The sequence below is a fragment of the Heptranchias perlo genome, chromosome 5 (assembly GCF_035084215.1).
Source record: "Heptranchias perlo isolate sHepPer1 chromosome 5, sHepPer1.hap1, whole genome shotgun sequence".
In the NCBI taxonomy this organism is placed as follows: domain Eukaryota; kingdom Metazoa; phylum Chordata; class Chondrichthyes; order Hexanchiformes; family Hexanchidae; genus Heptranchias; species Heptranchias perlo.
The window spans coordinates 134,901,946-134,921,563 of NC_090329.1; the positions used below are offsets into that span (position 1 = coordinate 134,901,946).

General features: G+C 55.7%; 1 protein-coding gene across 1 annotated transcript in view; it reads left to right on the forward strand.

Annotated features, from left to right (window-relative positions):
• The window catches only part of lrrc73 (leucine rich repeat containing 73), a 137,714-nt gene that overhangs the window by 85,504 nt on the left and 32,592 nt on the right, over nucleotides 1-19,618 (forward strand). Inside the window, exon 4 of the mRNA XM_067985230.1 lies at nucleotides 12,191-12,291. Coding sequence (XP_067841331.1) covers nucleotides 12,191-12,291 — 101 coding nt within the window. The remainder of the gene's footprint in view (nucleotides 1-12,190; nucleotides 12,292-19,618) is intronic.

Consider the following 19,618-nt stretch of genomic DNA (forward strand, 5'->3'; position numbering starts at 1 on the left):
CGGGAGTGGAAGATCGGGGGCGGGAGTGGAAGATCGGTGGCGGGAGTGGAAGATCAGCGGGGGGGGAGTGGAAGATCAGCGGTGGGGGGAGTGGAAGATCAGCGGGGGGGAGTGGAAGATCGGGGGGGGAGTGGAAGATCAGCGGTGGGGGGAGTGGAATATTGGGGGAGGAGTGGAAGATCGGGGGAGGAGTGGAAGATCGGGGGGGGAGTGGAAGATCAGCGGTGGGGGGAGTGGAATATTGGGGGAGGAGTGGAAGATCGGGGGGGGAGTGGAAGATCAGAGTGGGGAGAGGGAAGATCGGGAGTGGGAGAGGGGAAAATCGGGGGTGGGAGAGGGGAAGATCGGGAAGGGGAGAAGGGAAGATCGGGGGCGAGAGTGGAAGATCGGGGGCGAGAGTGGAAGATCGGGGGCGAGAGTGGAAGATCGGGGGTGGGAGAGGGGAAGATCGGGGGCGAGAGTGGAAGATCGGGGGCGAGAGTGGAAGATCGGGGGCGGGAGTGGAAGATCGGGGGCGAGAGTGGAAGATCGGGGGCGAGAGTGGAAGATCGGGGGCGAGAGTGGAAGATCGGGGGCGAGAGTGGAAGATCGGGGGCGGGAGTGGAGGATCAGCGGGGGGGGGAGTGGAAGATCGGGGGGTGAGTGGAAGATCAAAGGGGGGAGAGGAAAGATCGGGGGTGGGAGAGGGGAAGATCAGCGGAGGGGAGTGGAAGATCAGGGTGGAAGAGGGGAAGATCGGGGGTGGGAGAGGGGAAGATCGTGGGTGGGTGAGGGGAAGATCGGGGCTGGGAGAGGGGAAGATCGGGGGCGAGAGTGGAAGATCGGGAGCGAGAGTGGAAGATCGGGAGCGAGAGTGGAAGATCGGGGGCGAGAGTGGAAGATCGGGGGCGAGAGTGGAAGATCAGAGGGCGAGAGTGGAAGATCGGGGGCGAGAGTGGAAGATCGGGGGCGAGAGTGGAAGATCGGGGGGGGAGTGGAAGATCGGGGGCGAGAGTGGAAGATCGGGGGCGGGAGTGGAAGATCGGGGGCGAGAGTGGAAGATCGGGGGCGAGAGTGGAAGATCGGGGGCGAGAGTGGAAGATCGGGGGCGAGAGTGGAAGATCGGGGGCGAGAGTGGAAGATCGGGGGCGGGAGTGGAAGATCGGGGGCGAGAGTGGAAGATCGGGGGGGGAGTGGAAGATCGGGGGCGAGAGTGGAAGTTCGGGGGCGAGAGTGGAAGATCGGGGGCGAGAGTGGAAGATCGGGGGCGGGAGTGGAAGATCGGGGGCGAGAGTGGAAGATCGGGGGGGGAGTGGAAGATCGGGGGCGAGAGTGGAAGTTCGGGGGCGAGAGTGGAAGATCGGGGGTGGGAGTGGAAGATCGGGGGCGAGAGTGGAAGATCGGGGGCGGGAGTGGAAGATCGGGGGCGGGAGTGGAAGATCGGGGGCGGGAGTGGAAGATCGGTGGCGGGAGTGGAAGATCAGCGGGGGGGGAGTGGAAGATCAGCGGTGGGGGGAGTGGAAGATCAGCGGGGGGGAGTGGAAGATCGGGGGGGGAGTGGAAGATCAGCGGTGGGGGGAGTGGAATATTGGGGGAGGAGTGGAAGATCGGGGGGGGAGTGGAAGATCAGAGTGGGGAGAGGGAAGATCGGGAGTGGGAGAGGGGAAAATCGGGGGTGGGAGAGGGGAAGATCGGGAAGGGGAGAAGGGAAGATCGGGGGCGAGAGTGGAAGATCGGGGGCGGGAGTGGAAGATCGGGGGCGAGAGTGGAAGATCGGGGGCGAGAGTGGAAGATCGGGGGTGGGAGAGGGGAAGATCGGGGGCGAGAGTGGAAGATCGGGGGCAGGAGTGGAAGATCGGGGGCGGGAGTGGAAGATCGGTGGCGAGAGTGGAAGATCGGGGGTGGGAGAGGGGAAGATCGGGGGGGGGTGGAAGATCGGGGGCGAGTGTGGAAGATCGGGGGCGAGTGTGGAAGATCGGGGGCGGGAGTGGAAGATCGGGGGTGGGAGAGGGGAAGATCGGGGGCGAGAGTGGAAGATCGGGGGCGGGAGTGGAAGATCGGGGGCGAGAGTGGAAGATCGGGGGCGAGAGTGGAAGATCGGGGGCGAGAGTGGAAGATCGGGAGCGGGAGTGGAAGATCGGGGGCGAGAGTGGAAGATCGGGGGCGAGAGTGGAAGATCGGGGGCGAGAGTGGAAGTTCGGGGGCGAGAGTGGAAGATCGGGGGCGAGAGTGGAAGATCGGGGGCGAGAGTGGAAGATCGGGGGCGGGAGTGGAAGATCGGGGGCGAGAGTGGAAGATCGGGGGCAGGAGTGGAAGATCGGGGGCGAGAGTGGAAGTTCGGGGGCGAGAGTGGAAGATCGGGGGCGAGAGTGGAAGATCGGGGGCGAGAGTGGAAGATCGGGGGCGGGAGTGGAAGATCGGGGGCGAGAGTGGAAGATCGGGGGCGAGAGTGGAAGATCGGGGGGGGAGTGGAAGATCGGGGGCGAGAGTGGAAGATCGGGGGCGGGAGTGGAGGATCGGGGGCGAGAGTGGAAGATCGGGGGCGAGAGTGGAAGATCGGGGGCGAGAGTGGAAGATCGGGAGTGGGAGTGGAAGATCGGGGGCGAGAGTGGAAGATCGGGGGCGGGAGTGGAAGATCGGGGGCGGGAGTGGAAGATCGGGGGCGAGAGTGGAAGATCGGGGGCGAGAGTGGAAGATCGGGGGCGAGAGTGGAAGATCGGGAGTGGGAGTGGAAGATCGGGGGCGAGAGTGGAAGATCGGGGGCGAGAGTGGAAGATCGGGGGCGAGAGTGGAAGTTCGGGGGCGAGAGTGGAAGATCGGGGGCGAGAGTGGAAGATCGGGGGCGAGAGTGGAAGATCGGGGGCGGGAGTGGAAGATCGGGGGCGAGAGTGGAAGTTCGGGGGCGAGAGTGGAAGATCGGGGGCGAGAGTGGAAGATCGGGGGCGAGAGTGGAAGATCGGGGGCGGGAGTGGAAGATCGGGGGCGAGAGTGGAAGATCGGGGGGGGAGTGGAAGATCGGGGGCGAGAGTGGAAGATCGGGGGCGGGAGTGGAGGATCGGGGGCGAGAGTGGAAGATCGGGGGGGGAGTGGAAGATCGGGGGCGAGAGTGGAAGATCGGGGGCGGGAGTGGAGGATCGGGGGCGAGAGTGGAAGATCGGGGGGGGAGTGGAAGATCGGGGGCGAGAGTGGAAGATCGGGGGCGAGAGTGGAAGATCGGGGGCGAGAGTGGAAGATCGGGGGCGAGAGTGGAAGATCGGGGGCGAGAGTGGAAGATCGGGGGCGGGAGTGGAGGATCAGCGGGGGGGGGAGTGGAAGATCGGGGGGTGAGTGGAAGATCAAAGGGGGGAGAGGAAAGATCGGGGGTGGGAGAGGGGAAGATCAGCGGAGGGGAGTGGAAGATCAGGGTGGAAGAGGGGAAGATCGGGGGTGGGAGAGGGGAAGATCGTGGGTGGGTGAGGGGAAGATCGGGGCTGGGAGAGGGGAAGATCGGGGGCGAGAGTGGAAGATCGGGGGCGAGAGTGGAAGATCGGGAGCGAGAGTGGAAGATCGGGGGCGAGAGTGGAAGATCAGAGGGCGAGAGTGGAAGATCGGGGGCGAGAGTGGAAGATCGGGGGCGGGAGTGGAAGATCGGGGGCGAGAGTGGAAGATCGGGGGCGAGAGTGGAAGATCGGGAGCGGGAGTGGAAGATCGGGGGGGGGAGTGGAAGATCGGGGGGGGAGTGGAAGATCGGGGGCGAGAGTGGAAGATCGGGGGCGGGAGTGGAAGATCGGGGGCGAGAGTGGAAGATCGGGAGCGGGAGTGGAAGATCGGGGGGGGGAGTGGAAGATCGGGGGCGAGAGTGGAAGATCGGGGGCGAGAGTGGAAGATCGGGGGGGGGAGTGGAAGATCGGGAGCGGGAGTGGAAGATCGGGGGCGAGAGTGGAAGATCGGGGGCGAGAGTGGAAGATCGGGGGCGAGAGTGGAAGATCGGGGGGGGGAGTGGAAGATCGGGGGGGGAGTGGAAGATCGGGAGCGGGAGTGGAAGATCGGGGGGGGAGTGGAAGATCGGGGGCGAGAGTGGAAGATCGGGGGCGAGAGTGGAAGATCGGGGGCGAGAGTGGAAGATCGGGGGCGGGAGTGGAAGATCGGGGGGGGAGTGGAAGATCGGGGGCGAGAGTGGAAGTTCGGGGGCGAGAGTGGAAGATCGGGGGCGAGAGTGGAAGATCGGGGGCGAGAGTGGAAGATCGGGGGCGGGAGTGGAAGATCGGGGGCGAGAGTGGAAGATCGGGGGGGGAGTGGAAGATCGGGGGGGGGAGTGGAAGATCGGGGGCGAGAGTGGAAGATCGGGGGCGAGAGTGGAAGATCGGGGGGGGAGTGGAAGATCGGGGGCGAGAGTGGAGGATCGGGGGCGAGAGTGGAAGTTCGGGGGCGAGAGTGGAAGATCGGGGGCGAGAGTGGAAGATCGGGGGCGGGAGTGGAAGATCGGGGGCGAGAGTGGAAGATCGGGGGCGGGAGTGGAAGATCGGGGGCGAGAGTGGAAGATCGGGGGCGGGAGTGGAAGATCGGGGGCGAGAGTGGAAGATCGGGGGGGGAGTGGAAGATCGGGGGCGAGAGTGGAAGATCGGGGGGGAGAGTGGAAGATCGGGGGCGAGAGTGGAAGATCGGGGGGGGGAGTGGAGGATCGGGGGCGAGAGTGGAAGATCGGGGGCGAGAGTGGAAGTTCGGGGGCGAGAGTGGAAGATCGGGGGCGAGAGTGGAAGATCGGGGGCGAGAGTGGAAGTTCGGGGGCGAGAGTGGAAGATCGGGGGCGGGAGTGGAAGATCGGGGGCGAGAGTGGAAGATCGGGGGCGAGAGTGGAAGATCGGGGGCGAGAGTGGAAGTTCGGGGGCGAGAGTGGAAGATCGGGGGCAGGAGTGGAAGATCGGGGGCGAGAGTGGAAGATCGGGGGCGAGAGTGGAAGATCGTGGGGGGAGTGGAAGATCGGGGGCGAGAGTGGAAGATCGGGGGCGAGAGTGGAAGATCGGGGGCGGGAGTGGAAGATCGGGGGCGAGAGTGGAAGATCGGGGGCGGGAGTGGAAGATCGGGGGCGGGAGTGGAAGATCGGGGGCGAGAGTGGAAGATCGGGGGCGGGAGTGGAAGATCGGGGGCGGGAGTGGAAGATCGGGGGCGGGAGTGGAGGATCGGGGGCGAGAGTGGAAGATCGGGGGCGGGAGTGGAAGATCGGGGGCGGGAGTGGAGGATCGGGGGCGAGAGTGGACGATCGGGGGCGAGAGTGGAAGATCGGGGGCGGGAGTGGAGGATCAGCGGGGGGGGGAGTGGAAGATCGGGGGGTGAGTGGAAGATCGGGGGCGAGAGTGGAAGATCGGGGGCGAGAGTGGAAGATCGGGGGCGAGAGTGGAAGATCGGGGGCGGGAGTGGAGGATCAGCGGGGGGGGGAGTGGAAGATCGGGGGGTGAGTGGAAGATCAAAGGGGGGAGAGAAAAGATCGGGGGTGGGAGAGGGGAAGATCAGCGGAGGGGAGTGGAAGATCAGGGTGGAAGAGGGGAAGATCGGGAAGGGGAGAAGGGAAGATCGGGGGCGAGAGTGGAAGATCGGGGGGGGAGTGGAAGATCGGGGGCGAGAGTGGAAGATCGGGGGCGAGAGTGGAAGATCGGGGGCGAGAGTGGAAGATCGGGGGCGAGAGTGGAAGATCGGGGGCGAGAGGGGAAGATCGGGGGCGAGAGTGGAAGATCGGGGGCGAGAGTGGAAGATCGGGGGCAGGAGTGGAAGATCGGGGGCGGGAGTGGAAGATCGGGAGCGAGAGTGGAAGATCGGGGGCGAGAGTGGAAGATCGGGGCCGAGAGTGGAAGATCGGGGGCGGGAGTGGAAGATCGGGGGCGAGAGTGGAAGATCGGGGGCGGGAGTGGAAGATCGGGGGCGGGAGTGGAAGATCGGGAGCGGGAGTGGAAGATCGGGGGCGAGAGTGGAAGATCGGGGGCGGGAGTGGAAGATCGGGGGCGGGAGTGGAAGATCGGGAGCGAGAGTGGAAGATCGGGGGCGGGAGTGGAAGATCGGGGGCGAGAGTGGAAGATCGGGGGCGAGAGTGGAAGATCGGGTGGGAGAGTTGAAGATCGGGGGCGAGAGTGGAAGATCGGGGGCGAGAGTGGAAGATCGGGGGCGAGAGTGGAAGATCAGAGGGGGGAGTGGAAGATCAGAGTGGGGAGAGGGAAGATCGGGAGTGGGAGAGGGGAAGATCAGCGGGGGGGAGTGGAAGATCAGGGTGGAAGAGGGGAAGATCAGCGGGGGGGAGTGGAAGATCAGGGTGGAAGAGGGGAAGATCAGCGGGGGGAGAGTGGAAGATCGGGGGGGGAGTGGAAGATCAGCGGGGGGGGGGAGTGGAAGATCGGGGGGGGAGTGGAAGATCAGAGGGGGGAGAGGGAAGATCGGGAGTGGGAGAGGGGAAGATCAGCGGGAGGAGAGGAAAGATTGGGGGTGGGAGAGGGGAAGATCAGCGGGGGGGAGTGGAAGATTAGGGTGGAAGAGGGGAAGATCAGCGGGGGGGAGTGGAAGATCAGGGTGGAAGAGGGGAAGATCAGCGGGGGGAGAGGGAAGATCGGGAGTGGGAGAGGGGAAGATCAGCGGAGGGGAGTGGAAGATCAGGGTGGAAGAGGGGAAGATCAGGGTGGAAGAGGGGAAGATCGGGGGTGGGAGAGGGGAAGATCAGGGTGGAAGAGGGGAAGATCGGGGTTGGGAGAGGGGAAGATCGGGGTGGAAGAGGGCAAGATCAGCGGGGGGAGAGGGAAGATCGGGAGTGGGAGAGGGGAAGATCGGGAGTGGGAGAGGGGAAGATCGGGGTGGAAGAGGGGAAGATCAGCGGGAGGAGAGGAAAGATCGGGGGTGGGAGAGGGGAAGATTAGCGGGGGGGAGTGGAAGATTAGGGTGGAAGAGGGGAAGATCGGGGGTGGAAGAGGGGAAGATCGGGGGTGGAAGAGGGGAAGATCGGGGGTGGGAGAGGGGAAGATCGGGGGTGGGAGAGGTGAAGATCGGGGGTGGGAGAGGGGAAGATCGGGGGTGGGAGAGGGGAAGATCGGGGGTGGGAGAGCGGAAGATCGGGGTTGGGAGAGGGGAAGATCGGGAAGGGGAGAAGGGAAGATTGGGTGGGAGAGTGGAAGATTGGGTGGGAGAGTGGAAGATCGGGGGTGGGAGTGGAAGATCGGGGGTGGGAGAGTGGAAGATCGGGGGCGAGAGTGGAAGATCGGGGGTGGGAGAGGGGAAGATCGGGGTGGAAGAGGGGAAGATCGGGGGTGGGAGAGTGGAAGATCAGGGTGGAAGAGGGGAAGATCGGGGGTGGGAGAGGGGAAGATCGGGGTGGAAGAGGGGAAGATCGGGGGTGGGAGAGGGGAAGATCGGGGTGGAAGAGGGGAAGATCAGCGGGAGGAGAGGAAAGATCGGGGGTGGGAGAGGGGAAGATTAGCGGGGGGGAGTGGAAGATTAGGGTGGAAGAGGGGAAGATCGGGGGTGGAAGAGGGGAAGATCGGGGGTGGAAGAGGGGAAGATCGGAGGTGGAAGAGGGGAAGATCGGGGGTGGGAGAGGGGAAGATCGGGGGTGGGAGAGGGGAAGATCGGGGGTGGGAGAGGGGAAGATCAGGGTTGGGAGAGGGGAAGATCGGGAAGGGGAGAAGGGAAGATTGGGTGGGAGAGTGGAAGATTGAGTGGGAGAGTGGAAGATTGGGTGGGAGAGTGGAAGATCAGAGGGCGAGAGTGGAAGATCGGGGGTGGGAGTGGAAGATCAGCGGGGGGGGAGAGGGAAGATCAGCGGGGCGAGAGGGGAAGATCGGGGGTAGGAGCGGGGAAGATCGGGGGGGCGGGTGAGTGGAAGATCGGGGGGGGTGAGAGAGGGAAGATCGGGGGGACAGGGGAAGATCGGGTAGAAGAGGGGAAGAACGGGGGTGGGAGAGGGGAAGAACGGGGGTGGGAGAGGGGAAGATCGGGGGGTAGAGGGGAAGATCGGGGGGGAGAGGGGAAGATCGGGGGGGAGAGGGGAAGAACGGGGCGGCAGAGGAGTGGAAGATCGGGAGTGGAAGAGGAGAAGATCGGGGGGAGGGAGAAGATCAGGGGGGGAGAGGGGAAGATCAGGGGGGGAAGAGGGGAAGATCAGGGGGGACAGGGGAAGATCGGGGGGTACTGGAAGTTCAGTGGGCAGAGGGGAAGATCGGGGGTGGAGAGTGGAAGATCGGGGGTGGAGAGTGGAAGATCGGGGGTGGAGAGTGGAAGATCGGGGGGGAGAGTGGAAGATCGGGGGGGAGAGTGGAAGATCGGGGGGGAGAGGGGAAGATCGGGGGTGAGAGGGGAAGATCGGGGGGGAGAGTGGAAGATCGGGGGGGAGAGTGGAAGATCGGGGGAGGGGGAAGATCGGGGTGGGGAGGGTGAAGATCAGGGGGTGAAGGGGAAGATCGTGGGAGGAGAATGGAAGATCGTGGGGGGAGAGGGGAAGATCGGTGGCGGAGAGTGGAAGATCGGCTGGGGGAAAGGGGAAGATCGGGGTGAAGGGGAAGATCGTGGGGGGAGAATGGAAGATCGGGGGGGAGAGGGGAAGATCGGGGGGGAGAGGGGAAGATCAGGTGGGGAGGGGAAAGATCAAGGTGGGAAGGGGAAAATCGGGGGCGGAGAGTGCAAGATCGGCTGGGGGAAAGGGGAAGATCGGGGGGGAGAATGGAAGATCGTGGGGGGAGAGGGGAAGATCGGGGGGAGTGGAAGATCGGGGGTGGGGATAGTGGAAGATCAAGGTGGGAAGGGGAAAATCGGGGGTGGAGAGTGGAAGATCAGCTGGGGGAAAGGGGAAGATCGGGGGGAGAATGGAAGATCGTGGGGGGAGAGGGGAAGATCAGGGGGGAAGAGGGGAAGATCAGGGGGGAGGGGGGGAGAGGGGAAGATTGGGGGGGTAGTGGGAGTTCAGGGGGGAGAGGGGAAGATCGGGGGGTAGTGGAAGTTCAGAGGGGAGAGGGGAAGATCGGGGGGGTAGTGGAAGTTCAGAGGGGAGAGGGGAAGATCGGGGGAGAGTGGAGGATCGGGGGGGGAGAGTGGAGGATCGGGGGGGGAGAGTGGAAGATCGGGGGTGGAGAGGGGAAGATGGGCTGGGGGAAGATCGTGGGGGGAGAGGGGAAGATCGTGGGGGGAGAGGGGAAGATCGTGGGGGGAGAGGGGAAGATCGGGGGGGAGAGGGGAAGATCAAGGTGGGAAGGGGAAAATCGGGGGCGGAGAGTGCAAGATCGGCTGGGGGAGTGGAAGATCGAGGGTGGGGATAGTGGAAGATCAAGGTGGGAAGGGGAAAATCGGGGGTGGAGTGTGGAAGATCGTGGGGGGAGAGGGGAAGATCGGGGGGGAGAGTGGAAGATCGGCTGGGGGAAAGGGGAAGATCGGGGGGGGAGAATGGAAGATCGTGGGGGGAGAGGGGAAGATCGGGGGAGGGGGAAGATCGGTGGCGGAGAGTGGAAGATCGACAGGGGGAAGATCGGGGTGAAGGGGAAGATCGGGGGGGGGAGAGGGGAAGATCGGGTGGGGAGGGGTAAGATCAAGATGGGAAGGGGAAAATCGGGGGCGGAGAGTGCAAGATCGGCTGGGGGAAAGGGGAAGATCGGGGGGGAAGAATGGAAGATCGTGGGGGGAGAGGGGAAGATCGTGGGGGGAGGGGGAAGATCGGGGGGGAGAGGGGAAGATCAAGGTGGGAAGAGGAAAATCGGGGGCGGAGAGTGCAAGATCGGCTGGGGGAAAGGGGAAGATCGGGGGGGAAGAATGGAAGATCGTGGGGGGAGAGGGGAAGATCGGGGGGGAGTGGAAGATCGGGGGTGGAGTGGAAGATCGGGGGTGGGGATAGTGGAAGATCAAGGTGGGAAGGGGAAAATCGGGGGTGGAGTGTGGAAGATCGGGGGTGGGGATAGTGCAAGATTGGGGGAGAGAGTGGAAGATTGGGGGGAGAGGGGAAGATCGTCTGGAGGACAGGGGAAGATCGGGGTAAGGGGAAGATCGGGATTGGAGAATGGAAGATCGTGGGGGGAGAGTGGAAGATCGGGGGGAGAGTGGAAGATCGTGGGGGGGAGAATGGAAGATCGGGGAGAGTGGAAGATCGGGGGTGGGGATAGTGCAAGATTGGGGGAGAGAGTGGAAGATTGGGGGGAGAGGGGAAGATCGTGGGGGGGAGAATGGAAGATCGGGGAGAGTGGAAGATCGGGGGTGGGGATAGTGCAAGATTGGGGGAGAGAGTGGAAGATTGGGGGGAGAGGGGAAGATCGTCTGGAGGAAAGGGGAAGATCGTGGGTAAGGGGAAGATCGGGATTGGAGAATGGAAGATCGTGGGGGGAGAGTGGAAGATCGGGGTTGGGGAGAGTGGAAGATTGGGAGGGGAGAGTGGAAGATTGGGGGGGATAGGGGAAGATCGGGTTGGGGGAGAGGGGAGGATCGGTGGTGGAGAGGGGAAGATCGGGGGGAAAGGGGAAGATCAGGTGGGGAAAGAGAGTGGAAGATCGGGGGGAGAGGGGAAGATCGAGAGGACATCGGGAGGGTTTAAGAGGGGGACATCGGGACGACATCAGAGGGGTGAAGAGGGAGAGATTGGAGAGGGAGACATCGGACATCCGAGCAGGGTGCAAAGGTAGGTTCATTTTGTGTTTTCACTTCCTTTTATCTAATTTAGTTAGTTTCTTTTTCCCTGATCCTGCCCTTCACGCGTTTCACCAGGCGTGAATCAGAAGCGGTGGGCAAGCTGCCCAGGTAAGTTAAAAAAAATCTTTCTAATCCCTTCATCTGTCACAGGTAAAGTGCCTTAAGTACTTCAATGAGGTACATTTGGCTTTTTAACTGTCATCCCGCTGGCTTCAAATGCCGGTGGGACTTCCGTTTTCGGGTCGCCCGTGTGCATACAGATGGTTCTCTGGGAAACTCTGAGGTCGGCGGGTTGGAGCCAGCTTCCGAACCCGAACAGAATTTCCGCAATTTTCGGAGCCCCCCCCCCCACCAATGTACCCGCAATTGCTCCCTAAAATTGAGCCCTATGTGATTTACTCTTAATACCCTCAGAGCAATTAAAGATGGGCAATAAATGTCTTCTGTTTATTATGTCTTGCCTAATCTCTGCTATGCCTATATAACCCATTCAGTGCGCATTTTGGCTGCCGCTCTGGACCCAAGCTCATCACTTCTATCTCCTTATTTTCTCCATTGACTCCTCTCAGGCCCTTTTCTCCTGTCTCCTCCGCTCCCTGTTACCCGACCGTACCATATTTCCTTTCTCCCCTTTCATGTACTTTGTCCTGCCCCCAATCATTACTCCAAATCATCACTACTCCTCTGCCATCCCAGTCTCCACATCCGGAACTAGGCTTGAATCCCGCTGGAACAGACCCCTGGCTATCCTCAGTGCCTCTTTCAGTACGCGCTGAAAGGCCTATTAAAGCACCTATTGCTGCCTCCTTAGGAGCAGCAACCTCAACTGCCCTAACCCGCTCTCTTGCTGATCTTCCTGCCCAGAGCAGCCAATGAAGGCTAATTTCACTGGCCTCCTTCCTGAACCACTCCCGCTGCCTCCCACTGCCACATTGGAGTCTAGCAACGGATCAACAATCACTATCCCTCTCCATTTCCCACCGGTATTTTTGCTTACTCATGGGTGATCGTATTGACACTCTAGCTTTGACTGAAACTTGGCTTATGGTTGGTGAGACCTTGCCCTTTACCAAAGCCTCTACACCAGGCTATCCTCTCTCCATTTCTCCACCTGTCCAATTCACCACATTGGTGAGGTGGCCCATGAAACCAAGTCACAACTTGGTCCGTCTCTCTACTCCTCTGGTGCCATCTCCTCTTTTGAGTACCTCATTCTGTTCTATTCTTCTTGCACCTCCTTTCAAGTCCTCAACTTCTACTGTGCCCCCCCACCAAGCACCACACCAAATCAGGAGGACAATTTCTCCTCCTCAGTGATTTCAGTCTCCATCTCAGCTCCACTTGCACCGTCTCCTCTGAATTCATTGCACTCCTGCCACCCCTAAACCTCTCCCTCCATATAAACTCTCCTACCCATATTTATGGCCATCCCCTCAGCCACGCTGCTGTTTATAAACATACCATTCTTTTGCATGTTATTTACTGAACATTCATTACTAACCGTATATCCAGAAATCAGCAAGTCTCTGACTGATTATGGTATTTCTCCACTTGATTCCCTGTCTGTATCCAGTTTCTTCTCTTCCTTTTGCAGGTGACCACATTGCTGGAATGTTGGCAGTCGCTGTGGCTTCCAGCCGGAGCCTGGAAGTGGTGGACCTGGAGGGGACAGGCCTCACGAACCATTCTGCTCAGGTATAAAGGCACTTGTGTTCATTCAGTGAATGTGTATCAAGACATACGGACCTATTGTTACTGCCTTCTCTGCACAGAAAAGGGGTCAGAAACCCATAACGTTGGGTTTGTGCCCTTTTTTTTAAGATGCCCTTTTTCCAGTCAGTGACAGAACCAGTCAATGCCAGCAGTTGAGATGCTGGATGGGCTAAAAATTGACAAAGAGGAAGTACTAGAAAGGCTAGCTGCACTTAAAGTAGATAAGTCATCCGGTCCGGATGGGATGCATCCTAGGTTGCTGAGGGAAGTAAGGGTGGAAATTGCGGAGGCACTGGCCATAATCTTCCAAACATCCTTAAATAAGGGGGTGGTGCCAGAGGACTGGAGAATTGAAAATGTTACACCCTTGTTAGGCAGGTAGAGCAGGAGTCCCCTGTGGCCATCTCCCTCTCAAACAGATAATCTGCTTTAGATACTGTTGGGGGAGATGGCTTATCAGGGGAAAGCAGCAAGAGCCAGGTTCGGGGCACCACGGATGGCTCTGCTGCACAGGAGGGGAGGAAGAAGAGTGGCAGGGCTATAGTGATAGGGGATTCAATTGTAGGTAGCTGTAGGAAACTCTCGCCTGACGCAGGTGGGAGTTTGCAAATGATGCAGTGGTGACAGAATAATACCTTCTGTATTACAATGGTAACGCTTTGAATTTCCAATGATATAAATGAGCATTCAATGTTGCCAGGCACTGAGCTCGACACAAGTAGGTTTAAAGTAAGACGATTCATTAAACATTTTTAGGCCATTTCTGGCCAGTTTCTCTGATTTTTTTTTCCTGCTGGCACTTAGGTTCTCATGAACCTTGTGCCAATAATTTTATACACTTTTGCTCCCAGCACCTTTATTGGCACCGATGGGTTTCCCAATGGGAGTTCCCGCATCTGAAGTGCTTGGAAGAAGAAGAGAACCACCAAAGGGATGTCAGGATGGGTGCTCTGTGCCCACCTGGCAGTACCCGCATCTGGAGGTAGAGGAGAACATACCCCACGTTGGCAGGTGGCTGTGGAGACTCCAACTCTTAAGGTAGGTTATGAAAGCAGGCCCGATGGTTTATGTACGTGTGAAGGCTTGACTAACTGTTATGTTGCTGTTTCTTCAAAAGCACCCAAATCACAACATGATATTCTTTATGTCGTACTGCATGAAAGAAGGCATGCCAGAGTCATCAGCCAGCACCCACCAATTTGCCATTTTTGCAGGCACTGTTGCCCCTAACTTCCACCTAACGTGGGGAAATGTTTTCACAGGTTCACGATCAAAATGTGAGATCTCACCGTCGGTCTTCTCTGAAGGAGAGGGACTGGAGGAGTACCTGAAGGATCAGCTGTTTTATATCCCACTTCTTTTGACTAAAAAAGATCAGCATAAACCCAGTTGCAGAGCTGTGCCATCTGCTGGAGGGTTATCTTCTGCTAACATGCACAGTCAGTGACAGAACCAGTCAATGCCAGCAGTTGAGATGCTGGATGGGCTAAAAATTGACAAAGAGGAAGTACTAGAAAGGCTAGCTGCACTTAAAGTAGATAAGTCATCCGGTCCGGATGGGATGCATCCTAGGTTGCTGAGGGAAGTAAGGGTGGAAATTGCGGAGGCACTGGCCATAATCTTCCAAACATCCTTAAATAAGGGGGTGGTGCCAGAGGACTGGAGAATTGAAAATGTTACACCCTTGTTAGGCAGGTAGAGCAGGAGTCCCCTGTGGCCATCTCCCTCTCAAACAGATAATCTGCTTTAGATACTGTTGGGGGAGATGGCTTATCAGGGGAAAGCAGCAAGAGCCAGGTTCGGGGCACCACGGATGGCTCTGCTGCACAGGAGGGGAGGAAGAAGAGTGGCAGGGCTATAGTGATAGGGGATTCAATTGTAAGGGGAACAGATAGGCGTTTCTGCGGCCGCAAACGTGCCTCCAGGATGGTATGTTGCCTCCCTGGTGCTAGGATCAAGGATGTCACGGAGCGGCTGCAGGGCATTCTGGAGGGGGAGGGTGAACAGCCAGTAGTCGTGGTCCATATTGGTACCAACGACATAGGTAAAAAAAGGGATGGGGTCCTGCAAGGTGAATTTAAGGAGTTAGGAGATAAATTAAAAAGCAGGACTTCAAAGGTAGTGATCTCAGGATTACTACCGGTGCCACGTGCTAGTGAGTATAGGAACAGGAGAATAGACAGGATGAATGCGTGGCTGCAGGGATGGTGTAGGAGGGAGGGATTTAGATTCCTGGGACATTGGGACCGGTTCTGGGGAAGGTGGGACCTGTACAAGCGTGACGGGTGACACCCGAGCAGGACCGGGACCAATGTCCTCGCGGGGGTGTTTGCTAGTGCTGTTGGGGAAGGTTTAAACGAGAGTGGCAGGGGGATGGGAACCTGAGCGGGGAGTCAGAAGAGAATAAAGTTGAGAGCAGCAAGAGAGGGGAAGACCCAGGGGAAATCTACAATACAAATAGTACCAACAGTTGTTCAAGAACAAGTGAAAGGGAAAAGCGTAGAGCAGCAGAAAGAAAGTGTACTTTAGGCACGACAGATAAAATAAAAACTAGAAGGCGTAAGGCGATTAACCCAGCATCAAAGCTGTGGCAGGGGGTTGGGAACCTGAGCAGGGAGACAGAGGAAAGCGTGTCAGGAAGGGACAGAAGGTATGGAGTAAAAGGTGAAGTGTTCAAAAAGGAAAAAGCAGGAACGAAGTGTCACAAAACATATTTGAAAGTTCTTTATCTGAATGCACGTAGCATTCGTAACAAAATGGACGAGTTAACGGCACAAATAACTACGTATGGGCATGATCTTGTGGCCATTACAGAAACATGGCTGCAGGGTGACAACGACTGGGAATTAAATATGCCAGGGTATTTAACAATCAGGAAGGACAGGCAGGAAGGAAGGGGAGGTGGGGTGGCTATGTTAATAAAGGAAGGAATCACTGTAATACAGAGAAACGATATTGGGACAAAGGATCAGGATAATGAAACAGTTTGGGTAGAGATAAGGAATAATAAGGAGAAAAAAACACTCGTGGGCGTAGTATATAGGCCTCCTAATAGTTGCAACTGTGCTGGAAGAAGTATTAATCAGGAAATAGTCAGGGCATGTAATAAGGGAACAGCTATAATTATGGGGGATTTTAACTATCATATTAACTGGACAAATCAAATTGGGCAGGGCAGCCTTGAGGAAGAGTTTATTGAGTGTATTAGGGATGGATTTCTTGAGCAGTAGTTAAGGATCCCCTTGGAATGAGTGACCATAACATGGTTACATTCCATATCCAATTAGAGGGTGCGAAGGTTGATTCTAAAACAAGCGTACTGAGCTTGAATAAAGGAGACTATGATGGTATGAGAGCGGAATTGATTAAAGTGGACTGGGAAAATAGATTAAAGGGTAAGACGGTACATGAGCAGTGGTGTTCATTCAAGGAGTTATTTTACAACTTTCAAAAAATATATATTCCACTGAGGAAAAAAGGGTGTAAAAGAAATGACAGCCATCTGTGGCTAAGTAAAGAAATTAAGGATAGTATCTGACTAAAAACAAGGACATATAAGGTAGCCAAACTTAGTGGGAGGATAGAAGATTGGGAAGTCTTCAAAAGACAGCAAAAAGTAACGAAAGGATTGATTAAGAAAGGGAAGATAGATTATGAAAATAAATTAGCAAAAAATATAAAAACAGATAGCAAGAGTTTCTATAGTTGTCTAAAAAGAAAAAGGGTGGCAAAGGCAAACATAGGTCCCTTAGAGGATGAGACCGGGAAATTAATGGTGGGAAACATGGAGATGGCAAAAAAGCTGAACAAATATTTTGTTTCAGTCTTTATGGTAGAGGACACTAAGAATATCCCAACACTGGACAAACAGGGGGCTCTAGTGGGGGAGGAGCTAAATACAATTAAAATCACGAAGGAATTGGTACTCAGTAAATTAATGGCACTCAAGGCGGATAAATCCCTGGACCTGATGGCTTACATCCTAGGGTCTTGAGGGAAGTGGCAGTAGGGATTGTGGATGCTTTGGTAATAATTTTCCAAAATTCTCTGGACTCGGCAAAGTTTCCCGGCAGATTGGAAAACTGCTAATGTAACACCCTTATTTAAAAAGGGTAGCAGGCAGAAGGCTGGAAATTATAGACCAGTTAGCCTAACATCTGTGGTGGGTAAAATTTTGGAGTCTATTATTAAGGAGACAGTAGCGGAACATTTGGATAAACATAATTTAATAGGACAAAGTCAGCATGGCTTTACGAAGGGGAAGTCATGTCTGACAAATTTGCTTGAGTTCTTTGAGGACATAACGTACAGGGTAGATAAAGGGGAACCTGTGGACGTCGTGTATTTAGACTTCCAGAAGGCATTCGACAAGGTGCCACATAAAAGATTATTGCTCAAGATAAAGAATCACTGGATTGGGGGTAATATTCTGGCATGGGTGGAGGATTGGTTATCTAACAGGAAGCAGAGAGTTGGGATAAATGGTTCATTCTCGGACTGGCAACCAGTAGCCAGTGGTGTTCCGCAGGGGTCGGTGCTGGGTCCCCAACTCTTTACAATCTATATTAACGATTTGGAGGAGGGGACCGAGTGTAACATATCAAAGTTTGCAGATGATACAAAGGTGGGAGGGAAAGTAGAGAGTGAGGAGGACATAAAAAACCTACAAAGGGATATAGACAGGCTGGGTGAGTGGGCGGAGATTTGGCAGATGCAATACAATATTGGGAAATGTGAGGTTATGCACTTTGGCAGGAAAAATCAGAGAGCAAGTTATTATCTTAATGGCGAGAAACTGGAAAGTCCTGCAGTGCAAAGGGATCTGGGGGTCAAAGTGCAAGAAAATCAAAAAGTCAGTATGCAGGTTCAGCAGGTGATCAAGAAGGCCAACGGAATGTTGGCTTTTATTGCTGGGGGGATAGAATATAAAAACAGGGAGGTATTGCTGCAGCTATAAGGTATTGGTGAGACCGCACCTGGAATACTGCATACAGTTTTGGTCTCCATACTTAAGAAAAGACATACTTGCTCTCGAGGCAGTACAAAGAAGGTTCACTCGGTTAATCCTGGGGATGAGGGGGCGGACATATGAGGAGAGGTTGAGTAGATTGGGACTCTACTCATTGGAGTTCAGAAGAATGAGAGGCGATCTTATTGAAACATATAAGATTGTGAAGGGGCTTGATCGGGTGGTTGCGGTAAGGATGTTCCCAAGGATGGGTGAAACTAGAACTAGGGGGCATAATCTTAGAATAAGGGGCTGCTCTTTCAAAACTGAGATGAGGAGAAACTTCTTCACTCAGAGGGTGGTAGGTCTGTGGAATTTGCTGCCCCAGGAAGCTGTGGAAGCTACATCATTAAATAAATTTAAAACAGAAATCGACAGTTTCCTAGAAGTAAAGGGAATTAGGGGTTACGGGGAGCGGGCAGGAAATTGGACATGAATTTAGATTTGAGGTTAGGATCAGATCAGCCATGATCTTATTGAATGGCGGAGCAGGCTCGAGGGGCCGATTGGCCTACTCCTGCTCCAATTTCTTATGTTCTTATGTTCTTGTTCAAAAAAGAGTGTAAGGATAAACCCAGCAACTACAGGCCAGTCAGTTTAACCTCGGTGATGGGGAAACTTTTAGAAACGATAATCTGGGACAGAATTAGCAGTCACTTGGACACGTGTGGATTGATTAGGGAAAGCGAGCATGGATTTGTTAAAGGCAAATTGTGTTTAACTTGATGGAGTTTTTTTGATGAGGTAACAGAGAGGGTCGATGAGGGCAATGCGGTTGATGTGGTGTATATGGACTTTCAAAAGGCGTTTGATAAAGTACCTCATAATAGGCTTGTCATCAAGATTGAAGCCCATGGAATAAAGGAGGCAGTGGCAGCATGGATACAAAATTGGCTAAGTAACAGTAAACAGATAATAGTCGTGAACGGTTGTTTTTCAGATTGGAGGGAGGTGGGGTTTTTTTTATTCGTTCATGGGATGTGGCGTCGCTGGCGAGGCCAGCTTTTATTGCCCATCCCTAACAGTAGTGTTCCCCAGGGGTCGGTACTCGGACCACTGCTTTTCTTGATATATATCAATGACTTGGACTTGGGTGTACAGGGCATAATTTCCAAATTAGCAGATGACACAAAACTTGGAAGTGTAGTGAACAGTGAGGAGGCCAGTAATAGACTTCAAGAGAATATGGACAGGCTGGTGGAATGGGAGACACGTGGCAGATGAAATTTAACCCAGAAAAATGCGAAGTGATACATTTTGACAGGAAGAACGAAGAGAGGCAATATAAACTAGAGGTCACAATTCCAAAAGGGGTACAGGAACAGAGAGACCTGGGAGTATATGTGCACAAATCATTGAAAGTGGCAGGGCAGGTTGAGAAAGCAGTTAAGAAAACATGTGGAATGCTGAGCTTTATAAATAGAGGCATGGAGTACAAAAGCAAGGAAGTCATGATGAACCTTTACAAAACACTGGTTCGACCACCACTGGAGTATTGTGTCCAGTTCTGGGCACCGCACTATAGGAAAGATGTGAAGGCCTTAGAGAGGGTGCAGAAGAGATTTACTAGAATGATTCCAGGGATGAGGGACTTTAGTTATGTGGACAGACTGGAGAAGCTAAGGTTGTTCTCCTTGGAACAGAGAGGATTGAGAGGAGATTTGATAGAGGTATTCAAAATCATGAAGGACCTGCACAGCGTAGATAGAGAGAAACTGTTCCCATTGGCGGAAGGGTCAAGAACCAGAGGACATAGATTTAAGGTGATTGGCAAAAGATCCAAAGGTGACATGAAGAAAAACTTTTTTGACACAGCGAGTGGTTAGGATCTGGAATGCACTGCCCGAGGGGGTGGTGGAGGCAGATTCAATCATGGCCTTCAAAAAAGAACTGGATAAATACTTGAAAGGAAAAAACTTGCAGGGCTATGCGGATAGGGCAGGGGAGTGGGACAAGCTGGATTGCTCTTGCATTGAGCCGGCATGGACTCAATGGGTCGAATGGCCTCCTTCTGTGCTGTAACCTTTCGATGATTCTATGATTCCACCTCCTTTCAGGCATGCTGCAATGCAGACCTATGCAGTGGCACAGAGGGCAAACCTCTGAGCAACCGTCTATTGCAGCATCACCTCCACTTCAGCAGCCACCAAATTGGCTGGGTGTTGGCTGCTCTATCAATTGCCTGCAGACTCATGTCTTCATCTTGGGTTTCCTTTCTTTTCAGTTTGTCTGTTATTTCTTAATCGCCTCAGCAAAGGCTGATAAAATTCTATAATTCTATGATAATGATTCCTAGTACCT